Source organism: Glossina fuscipes, unplaced genomic scaffold (assembly GCF_014805625.2).
Source record: "Glossina fuscipes isolate IAEA_lab_2018 unplaced genomic scaffold, Yale_Gfus_2 3, whole genome shotgun sequence".
Classification (NCBI taxonomy): Eukaryota; Metazoa; Arthropoda; class Insecta; order Diptera; family Glossinidae; genus Glossina; species Glossina fuscipes.
The window spans coordinates 2,016,008-2,028,164 of record NW_023998417.1 but is presented as its reverse complement, the minus strand read 5'-3'; the positions used below and the strand labels follow the sequence as shown (position 1 = coordinate 2,028,164).

Genomic DNA, 12,157 nt, shown 5'->3' with positions numbered 1-12,157 from the left:
TTAGCTCTCTTTATAATCCTTTGGATTCCATTAAAAGTAATTTCACATTTATTATGCGGTAAAATGACAGTAAGCAGAAAATCTATTATTGTAGTTGGTTTGCTTATGAAAGGAAGTTTCTTAGTAGCGGAAATTTTCAAATTTAGGCTCCTTCACAGCTTTTCTAAACTTTTTCGCACCTTTCCTTTCACTCTTTTGTATGTTTTTTAATATATATATATATATATATAAAGAGACGTGTCTTTTCTTTGCAGAGTACTGATGCCAAGTGTCTTAGAAGCAATATAGTCATCATAAAGGCGAAACGAATTAGTTGTGATTGCCACCTTTACGTCGAACCAATGAAATTCTTCAAGTCAGATCACATAAGATGGTGAGTTAAAATTTAAAACAAATAATCTTTAGTGGATAATAGCCTTTCCTGAACCGCATCTGGCAGGGCAATGCAAAATTAAAGTGCAAAGGCAAAATGTGATTAATACCCGCAAGTGTAAACATATGCTCCCTAGAAATATATAACTTTTGACAACAGGTAGAAGGAAAAGCTTATTCCAGTTTTTTAGATATCCCCAAGGACCTGCACGAATAATTTCGGAATGATTGTCTTTTTTTGATTAACAAAGTAACCTTTTCATTGAAGTACTCCCACCCGATCACAAATACATTAATATTTTTCCATTCCCTGGTATTACCTTAAATATAGATAAGCAATTTAAGCTTAGATTCCCTGAAGTTCATCTTTTCTAATACTTTTCCTTACTATTATTACTTTTTTTTCTTATATACTTGAAAATGCTATATGCCTAATAACTTGCAAGAACATTACTATTATTATTCTGTTATCTTTCTTTCCATTCAAAAAATGTAGTCATAAACACTTTTTTTACAATAGTCTTCCTCCGTAAATTATTGGGTGAGCCTTTCATTATAGTAAAAGTGAATTCAATAAATTTGCCCAAAATTTGCTTAATATCAGCCAACTGTTCCCACTTCTATTCATATACAAACACATTTAGTAATAATTAACGCTGATATTGTTCCCGCTTACTAGTAATGCAAAAATATGTATATAATAATGAAAATAACCTGAAAAGTTTTATGCAGTGAAGAGAAAAATGGCTAAGCAAAATTCCAAAATTTGTTACAAAAATCAAATAATTGATAAATTGATGATATTTCGCTTGAAAATTACCAAGTATCGATGACTTTGGAAATTTCCCAAAATATTGCAAATTAAAAGAAATATTCAGTGTAAAACCTTAAATCAAAGCCCAATGCAGCTGTCGATTGACGAAAAGATTAGCAAAATTCACGGAAAATCCAACAGGTATGACACTTAAGAATTAAATGTGGTATGCATGGCTTCTTGCAAAACGTTTATAAGCAAAGAATTTGACCAAATGATGTTAGTTGAACCATAGTAATTGAACGCAGGAGTTGAGAAAAAGAAGTGACGCGTCGCTTAACATCAGATCTTCCAAAAAAAAAAAAAAAAGGGGAAATTTAACTTAATTGTAATAAAAAAAACTATTTAAAGTCGCCCGCAAGAGCTTTTTTAAAGTCTAAAGAACTCTCAAAGAGAATACAAAGAGAATTAATAACTAATCAGTAGTAAAAAATGCCTAGCATTCAATTGGAGTCGTCCGACCACGAAACTTTCGATGTTGATGTACAACTTGCAACACGTTTTGGTATTATTAAAACCTTGCTGGAAGTCTATAGAATGGAAGACTGTGATAATATTATTGTGCCTTTGCCATATGTTGATGCGGTCACGTTACGAAAAGTATTGGAATGGGTCTGTTATCACAAGGAGGATAAGTCTACCGGTGGTCATGATGATGACGAACAGAAGCCAACTGATATTTTAGCATGGGAGGCTGACTTTCTTAACATATGCCAAGTCGATCTATTCAAATTGATGTTAGGTGCAATGTATCTGTGTGTGAAGGATTTGATTGTTGCTATTTGCAGATCAATAATTCGAATCAATGGTAATCTCCAACCTATAAACTGAATGGAAATGATTGTCAATTTGCAAGCGCCGGCTGTTAATTCAAAATAATTAATTAGCGAAGATTTATTTTTGTTCACCTGTAATATTATACCACTGATATGAAAGAATTTTTTTTTTTTTATACTGGAACCGATTGAAAATCACTTGTATTTAATTTTTAAACTAGCGATTAATGAAAGTGATGAGAAGTAGGGATAGAAACTAATTTCGTGAACATCTGAATAGTAAGCAAATAAAAATCGTTTAGTAATTTTTATAATTAATGATTTATCAATAGTTTGACTAAGAATGCAATCATAACATGCTTTGCTAAATATTTTTATCACTTTTTGCATCATTAGCACTCGATTTCGATTTAGTTGGTTTAGTTTATTTTTAATTTTAGAAATCGTGTCCAACATTATGCGTAATATTCAGAAGTAAAGGGTCTCCTTTACACTTGAACCAATGTTGTGTCTAAATTAGGAGTGAGAATGTACTAAAAAAAAATTTGTGTGTAAAAACGAGTAAGAACATTATAATCGGCCTTCAAACATCCTACACCACATTGCCTTATTTTCGTATTATGGGTCAATTTTCATCACCACATATTGAAACTTCGTTTCTTCTGTTCTACATAGGAGATATGTTTCTAAAAATCCTTATAATCCAAAAATAGGCCCAGATGTTGCAAATTTGTTGCAGGTAATTTTTTTGTATTAAATCAGTATTATGATATAATTTTCATCATGAAGCACTGAATTTTTTTTCGTATTGATATTAGTTTTCGTCACAAGACAAGGGGGGTTCAATAATTTCCCCAGCCGGTTCATACAAATTTAGAATGCCGGAATACTACTACTTGGCCACTTTCGCCCAGAAATTTTGACAATTTTTTTCCATATAATGACTTTTCAGAATATGGCGTGATATGGGGAAAGATCAAAAAAGTAGGTCGATCCGATTTGAGTCAAAACACGCCACTGTACCAGATTTCATCAAAATATCTAAAAAATTGCGACCTGTGGTTGGAACATAAATGAACGTGGACGGACACTCAGGCGGATAGTCGGACAGATAGGCCTAGATCAATTCATATTAGGATGTAGAATACTGACTACTGATTTGGAGTCATCATAAAGGCAAACGGATTAGTTGTGATTGCCACCTTTACGTCGAACCAATGAAATCTTTCAAGTCAGATCACATAAGATGGTGAGTTAAAATTTAAAACAAATAATCTTTAGGGAATCATAGCCTTTCCTGAACCATACCTGTCAGGGCAAAGAAAAATTAAGCTGCAAACGCAAAATGTGGCGAGTCTAAATTTTACTAATAGCCACAAGTGTAAACATAGGCTCCCTAGAAATACATATATATATAACTTCTGACAAGAGATAGAAGGAAAAGCTCATTCCAGTTTTTTAGATATACCCAAGGACATGCACATATAATTTCGGAATGATTGCCGTTTTTGAATTAACAAAGTAATCTTTTCATTGAAGTACTCCCACCCGATCACAAATACATTAATATTTTTCCAGTCTCTCGTGTTACATTAAATATAGATTCCTTGAAGCTCATTTTTTTTTAATACTTGTCCGTTTTATTGCTTTTTGCACGATGATATGCCCAATGATTTGCACGAATATTATTATTATTATTCTATTATCTTTTTTTCCGTCCGAAAAATATATGGTCACAAACACTTTTTAGCCCATTACAGTAGTTTTCCTCCGTAAGTTATTAGGTAAGTTTTTAGTAAGTTATAGTAAAAATGCATTCAATAAATTTGCCCAAAATTTGCTTAATATCAGCCAACTGTTCCCACTTCTATTCATATACCAACACATTTGGTAATAATTAACGCTGATATTGTTCCCGCTTACTAGTAATGCGAAAAAATCTATATAATAATGCAAAAAGAGAAAGGACAACACGAGTGTATACCTGTAAATGCAGTGAAGAGAAAAATGGCTAAGCAAAATTCCAAAATTTATTACAAAGGTCAAATAACTAATAAAATTAGTTCGCCTAAAAACTACCAAGTATTGATGAGATGGAAATTTCCCAAAATATTGAGAATTAATAAAAACAAAATTAAGAGAAATATTCAATGCATTACCTGGAGGTCCTAAAATCAAAGCCCAATGCACCTGTCGATTGAGGAAGATATTAACAAAACTTCACGGAAAATCCAACAGGTAGGACAATTTAAAATTAAATGTGGTATGCATGGCTTCTTGCAAAATGCTTATAAGCAAAGAATTTAAACAAATGGTGTTAGTTGAACCATAATAGTTGAACGTAGAAGTTGAGAGAAAGAAGTGACACTTCGCTTAACATCAGATCATCCAAAAAAAAAAAGGAAATTTATTTTAACAGCAGTAAATAAAACTATTTAAAGTCGCATGCAAGAGTTTTTTAAAGTCTAAAGGACTTTCAAAAGGAACATAAATTAATAACTAATCAGCAGCGAAAAATGCCTAACATTCATTTGGAGTCGTCCGATAACGAAATTTTCATTGTTGATAAACAAGTTGCAAAACATTTGGGTATTGTCAACACCATGCTCGGAATCTGCGGAATGGAAGACCGTGATAATATTGTTGTGCCTTTGCCAAATGTAAATTCGGCCATATTACGAAAAATATTGGAATGGGCCTGTTATCACAAGGATGATGTGTCTACTGACGAAAAGAAGCGAACTGATATTTTGGCATGGGAGGCTGACTTTCTTAACATATGCCAAGTCGATCTATTCGAACTGATTTTAGGTGCAAACTATCTGCATGTGAACGATTTGTTAGATGCTGCTTGCGAAGCAGTGGCCAAAATGTTAAGAGACAAGACACCAGAAGAAATGCGTGAAATGTTAAAAATTAAAAACGATTTTACAGCTGCCGAAGAAGAGGATTTACGACAATTAAACGAATGTTTGGAAGCGATCTGAACTTTATTTCCGTACAAATGAAGCATTTTTCGAACTTTGATTTTGTTAATCATGGAAAAGTAAGGAATCATCGGGCGACCATATTTTTTCAACCTTACTACTTACTGCTCTTTAGTGGTCTCTCTCTCTCTTTCTATGTCTCTTAGTTTTTCAAATAAATTAAAAGTAAATATAAAATGCAAAAAAATGTTTATTTGTTCACTAGTCAGTTAAATATATCAGTTAAATGGATTGATTGCTGAAGTAATTGTCAGTTTGCAAGAACTGGCTGTCAGTCCAAGATATTTAGAGAAGGTTGCCCTAGTCGGTTCATACAAACTAAGAATGCCGGATTATCCATTGTCGCCAGGTAATTTGGAAAATTTGACAATATTTTTCTATATAATGACTTTTCAGAATACGGCGCTCTATGGGGAGAGATCAATAACGTGGACCGATCCGATTTAGATCAGAGCACGTCACTGTGAATTTCCATTTTTAACTTATGATTAAGCGGAGAAACTATTGCATATGTTTTCTAAAAAATCCAATCATATGATTAAGTTTTCGAAAATAATTGTACGGCAGTACAAGACGTGAACTTCCAATTTACAAGGGTTTCCTTTCTTTGTCATTCTACTGAATTTAAGTTGTTGTGTTGATATGGAGTCAAGTGTTTTACTATAATTTTTTTATTATAGTGTATGAACAGTTAGCTGTTAATATGTGTGTATTTATTCAGAAACATTTTTTGAAAAAATACTTTTATACATACATAGTAGAGTAGTAGTTGAAATATGTGGGGGAATAAAAACAAGCTTATGTATAAGCTTAGAATGCATTTGTATTTGTATTTGTTCGTATGAGAAATGGCGTCTGCATGCAAAGCTAACAACTAAAGTATGTAAAATACAAATGCTTGTCAGAAATGTTGTGACACATGTAGATAGACAGATAGTACTTTGTTGATGGCTTTTGATGCACCGAAGTAATTCACATCTACATTATTATAAAGTACAAAAAACAAACACATTCGCCATGTGACGTGAAACGAAGATCTTTGAAAAGGAGAGGATTTGTAAAATCGTACTTAGTCGCCTCGAGAAAAAGCGAAAAACTCAAGCTTCTTCGTTTTCCTAATCCTTAGAAAACAGAGATACATGCTTCATAATTTTTCCAAGGACAATATAGGTAAGATACCTCAAGTTGAATATCATATTAAAACTGCCCTACGCCAACCCAGGTTAGAAAAACATTCTAAATTGAATTCCTCTTCTTAGTTACAATCCACGGCCGCAGCCTCCGTCATACGTACATTCCTCAGGTTTCCGTCAGGAACGATCTTTACGGCTGGCAAACTTGAGTTACACAGAAACTTGTTTACAATTGTTCTTAGGTAAGGGACAATTTCATGGCCTTCTTGTACCAAAATTCAAAACAAATTTTTCTTATGGTTATTCTCTTGATAAAAGCATTATCCCATCAACATGCATTCTGATATTGTTTGGGCGAAAAGCCCAAAGCTTTTGAAAACTTTATTTTGAACTCATGCTTGCACCGTTGAGCTCTCCAGACAGCCAATCTTGTCTTATACTGCGAGCGTATCAATACTTCTCCCTCAATCCTTGTAGAGTTTCTGTTGCTTTTGCGAATTTTTTTTTATACTTATTCAGCATAATTTTCATACTTTTTACTAAACACTGTTAAGCAGCTTAACCTGCTAAGAAAATATCTTGCAAATAGCCCTCGGCAATTTTGGGCAATTCTTCGACAGATAATTTTCAAGTTTTTGGGCAACTTGAAAATTTCTTTAAAGGTCACGGACGGTCTTCTGTCTTCTACTTTAGCGATAGGTAATATTTTGTTTAATTTTCAACTTTCTCTTTCTATAAGAACTTACTTAGCTTCGTGAAATCGATTTTCGTTTTGCATTCAATTTGCAAAAAAAAAGCGACATAGTTAACATAGTTACATGACATGACTTGTCCTTTGTATCCTTTCATCTGGTTTTAATAGTGAATTTATAATTTTTTTTACGGATAAACCATAGTTGCTGCGGAATTGTAATAACTTGGCCGTAAACGCAACTATCTCTATGTGGCATTTATTATTCATGTGCAGAGTTGGTCATGTTACGTCGATGAGTTGTGTTAGGTTAATTAATGATTCATTCAAATTCCGCCATGTTTCTACCTATGTAGTAATTTTTAATAATGATAGATAAAATGTTATATTATTTCCTTCCTATCACCTTTCAAACGAGCCAAAATATGGCTTGATGTGATTTGTGTTACGAAAGTTACGCATCTCTAAAGGCATCTGCTAAGAAAATATATTGCGAAATTTCGCCATTACTTGTTACGTAAATTTTACGGTGAATATATATTAGCAAAGATTCGCGAAAGTAAAAGCATAAAGGGATCAATATGCTTATTATCAATAAATTTGTGAATTATTTACGTATAGCGATTTATTTTCATTTGCTTCCTTTGATGCTTCCAAAAGCAGCTATGGCTAAGATGCGGGATTTGTAAGTCGCTGGACCGCGTTGTCAAAATCGCAACAAACGAAATAGGAAGCTGATTTTTCGTGGACCGAAATCTTCAAATCGATAGCATTTGCTTATGCTAGTGAAAGAGCTGAAGGGCCAAAAGTCATTTCAAGTCAAGCATAAGTCTTTAACTTGGCCGTATTTCAAACTGTTACTCTATGTTCAAATTCAACACACTTGTAAGCATACCGGCAGCTATGTATATATCACTTAGCATATTAATGACGTGAATATATTCAAAATGTTTTTTAACAAACTTAATATCGCACGCATATGTGAAAAAGTAAATTTAGTAAATTTATGTTTTTCACTGACTATATTTGATGGCCATACGAACGATTGCGTCATGACAATAAATTTAAGAAAGCTTAGGTGAGTACCTGATAACGAACTTTCAATATATAGACGATGAACATTTTTAAGAAAAACGATTTCTCGTAAAAGTAGGCTTCTCCTAACGTCACTCTATCGTCGGGCTTTGTGGTTCCCAGCAAATAATCATTTCATTTTCCGACCTTAAAACATATTCATTTGCTCAGAATTTTGATGTCGTACAAACCATCCAATTATTCCCTGATTTGATTACGTAAAAAATGTTGGCAGACCAAGTGCGTATTTAAATAAAAAACTTAAACAATTGCCAAATATTATGTAACGAACATGAGGAGGCCAGCTTCATATCTAAATAGGGAATTCGAGGAGAGATGACATCAAGTCTTCGAAACTTAGTGAACGCACGCACTCACTTTCCAAAAACAGTGAGTGGTAGTTTGTAAACCGCGCTCAAAAACCAGCAGTATGGACTCAGTAGGGACTTGAATAGTGTGCTTTCCCCTACAAGTAACTTATGCAATGAAATTTGATTATAATAATTGCCGGACTCATCTTCAAAAAGCAAGGTGTCAAACAACATGGGCTTTTTAAGACTTCCGTCTTTCCCTATAAAGCACAATGATAGTACCATAGGACGCAGATGGGTCGGTGCATAGATATTTTTATATCGAGTAAACTCGTGAGTCGCTTGATCGACTCGCTTCAACAAGTAATGCATGCATAGCTATCGATGAAGTTTGTATTTGCTTATCCATGGTGTTTACTCGATAATAACAGTTATAAGCCTATCCCACATTTACACATGTATTATGGGAGTATTGCATATGGAATGATAAAACAAATGCATTTTGTTTGTTGTAGAGGTGTTACACTTGCGAAAATAAATAAATTCAAAAAATATATAACAAACCACCTTAAGTGCATAAATAATGCAAACTAACCGAAAAATATTGAAAACAAAAAATTTTTTGTTTCTTTCTAACAAACGCATACGCAATACGTTGATATATTGCTTTTTATTGTTGCTTTTCTTTAATATACTTGTATTAGCGTATCATAAATAATTTATGTGCTGAGTTGAATGCATATTGTTTGTGTGCAAATGTGTTAAATCCGCATTAAATGCATACAGTTTCTATTATTTATCATATTGTTGCAGTAGTAGTAGTAGTAGTTAAATTAAAATTTTGCGTACAACTTATTTGTTTTGCATGTGTCTTCACTTTATATTTCATTTCATTTATTCATTTATTAAATAACTATAGAGTCATATGCCTATTGCTTAGAGAAAAACATTTTTTTATTCCTTTTGAAGAAGGAACTGTTCTCAGTTTACGCAGTACTGTAGGCGTGTGATTTGACCAATTTGCTTCATTCTCAATACCAATATGTCTGCATAAACTTCTGCAATTCTTCCAACTTTGAAGTCGACATCTTCTTTTCGCGGCCAGGAGAATGTTTACAATAGACGTGGGACAAACGGGCAGACACAGACACAGATGGACAGACAAATATGCTTAAATCGATTTCGAATTTGATACCAATCACGGATATGTATACTTTGTGGGATCTCTGATGCTTCCTCCTGCGCGTTGCAAACGTTTTGACCAAATGAATGTACCACTCCTCCTTCGGTAATGGGTATAAGAAAAAACAACTGGCCTAACAATATTTTGCGTCTTGAAAGCATCGAACTTTCCCTATGATTGTGGCGTACCTAACCCTAATGGGCCGGGACCATTGAGACTTTTTTGAATTCTAAACACAACAATTTTCATTATTTTATCATGGATTTTCAAAATATTTCTAATTTTTTACTTAAAAAAAATATTATTATTAAAAAATATATTTATAAATTTGTAGTCATAATCTCAATATTAATCATTTAAGTTTTCCCAATAAATCGTATCGGGATGAGCCTGTCAATCTCACAATCAAAAAAGAATCCTGCATCTAGGACAAGAAAGACCCAATTGAAAAACTTCTTGATAAGCCATGAACTGAACAAAATTTTGCACAGAATTGTCCACAAAGAAATAATGATCGCTTTCAAAATCATCAAAAATATTGAAAATTCTTACAAGCAGGATGCTGCTAGAAACGATCTAAATCGGTCAAAGGATACGCCTATAGTGCAACATAAAGTGAAAACCCTTTGTTTTTTGCTCTTTGGATTTTTTTGGTCGTTAACATACAAACAACAATGGAAACATGATAAAAATATTCACATATATTCTAGGAAAGTGGAACTAAACGGTACAGAGTTTGAATATTTAATTTTTTCATTGGTTTGTTAGGCTCGTCACAGCCGCACATAATTTGTTTACCTCTTTCTCTTCTGAATTCGAAATCGAAACATATGTGACGGGTAATACCAGTGACATAAGCATCGAAATCTTTACAAAAGTTTGTCATATCGATAACTTGCTTGTTGTATTTAGTTTTCAATGTATTTTCCTTTCTATCCATTATTATTATTTTTATAAACATAGCCAGAGATTAAATTCAAAGACTAAAGTCTTAAAGCACTAACATCTTTCGGTTTTATTTGAACCCACGACCATTGAGTTGCTAGTTAAGACTCTTGCCTACTCGGCCACTCAGGCGGATCTTTGGATAAATAGATGTTATTAAACTCTAAACTAAGGACGGCAACATTTAATTATGCCCATAGTTCTCAAAAACTCTGTGAGGTTCATAGCGATGTTGTTTGCTATAAAAAAAAAACACATGGCACGATCAAGGCTATATGTAAAGATTAGGCAATGAGTCTCATGCCAGTACAGAAGTTAAAAAGACGTTTTTCATCTATCACACCAGTATGCCAATAAATGTTTGTTTTTGTAAATAATTGTTGCAGTTCACTGGACCTTAAAAAAGATTCAAGTCTCTACAACTATCAAGTGAAAGTATGTTTTCATTTAAAAATACAATGAAAATCTCTTTCGGCAATAATTCTAAATGCAAATCTATGATTGAGTAACAATTGCAACGGTTACAATTAACGTTGCACAAAGTTTAGCTAACAAATTTAATAAATTGGACGAATGTTTTTTAAAACACTTGAGGGATCAAATACATTTTTCCAGTGGTCATTAATTATTGTAACGACTCATTAATCTTAGCAACTATTCGAGCTACTGTCAAAACGACATAATCACGTATATAAAAACTTGTTACATTATCCTGTCATAATATCCTTGCTATTACCAAGTTTTAATAAAGTGATCTCCTTTTCAAAAAAATTTAAAATTTTTGTTCAAATCGTTTTAGGGGGAAAACGAAACGATTACCATTTACTACTTACTACAACAATGACATGAAAAATTTTGTTATCACCATTGTTGCAAAGGTATTTTCGCTCATACTTACTTCCATTGAACTACCATTTACTTGAGTTGTTTTTTTTTTAGTGAAATTTTTCCAAAAATTTCCAAATTTAATTCAACAATTTCGAACTTGATGCTCATCTCTTGCAATTTATTGCATCTGCTTAGAGTTGTATATTCTTAAGTGTCAGCATATAATCCTGAGCTTACATTTTATTACTGCAATTTAGTGAATTAATTGGCATTTATTTTCCTTATTTATATTTCGTCTCTCCTAAAATAGTCTCCTGTAGAGTTTATTTCAAACTTGGACAGGCGCTAGGGTGATAAGGATACTCAACAGGTAAAGACATTATATACGGGCGTGGTCAAACATTTTATATTCATCAACTTTTTCCTAAAAAAAAAAAAAAAAAAAAAAAAACACACACACACACGCAAACACACGATTTGGATAAAATTTCAATACTCTGTACTGTCGGGGGGATCCGCCCATTTTTAGTACGGGCACATGAACTGCACGCTGCTGCTATTTATGAGTAATGAGCAAGAAATCAATCTTTTTTTTGTTTGCTTCTAAAAAAGGGGTGGGTATCCTTCAACCGACTTGTCCAACTTTCAATATCAAGCTGCGTGTATGAACTTGCAATTTTAACACAATAGCTTTCTTTTTGTAGCTTGGAAAATGTTCACCCAGACGGACAGACTAAGAATATAAATACGTTATAGGTTATAAGCAACTTTGATCTAATTGTTTGACAAACTGAACATACATTCATATATTAAAAGTATGGATTCCCTTCCTACAATGCCATCTCGATGCGACTCTGTTGACTGTTTTGTATTCTCTAAACAAACCGATATTTTTTGACAGGTAGATTAGTGTAGATCAAAATTAAATTCGACAGATGTGTTTTTGCGCAAATTTCAATTTGCTTGCAACTTTTATTTTAAAATTTTTAAAAAAAAAACTTTTAAACCCAACAAAATTATATTTGTTTTTCTTATTTTTTTTT

At 32.9% G+C, this 12,157-nt stretch overlaps 2 protein-coding genes across 2 annotated transcripts; both read left to right on the top strand.

Annotated features, from left to right (window-relative positions):
* The first annotated feature begins 1,618 nt into the window (after positions 1-1,618).
* LOC119634466 (S-phase kinase-associated protein 1-like) lies at positions 1,619-2,017 on the top strand. Its single transcript, XM_038028680.1, has one exon. It carries the CDS (start codon positions 1,619-1,621, stop codon positions 2,015-2,017), a length of 399 nt encoding a protein of 132 aa, XP_037884608.1.
* Positions 2,018-4,478: 2,461 nt separating this feature from the next.
* On the top strand, positions 4,479-4,949 carry LOC119634465 (S-phase kinase-associated protein 1-like). Its single transcript, XM_038028679.1, has one exon. The coding sequence runs from the start codon at positions 4,479-4,481 to the stop codon at positions 4,947-4,949; it is 471 nt and encodes a 156-aa protein (XP_037884607.1).
* Positions 4,950-12,157: the final 7,208 nt, after the last annotated feature.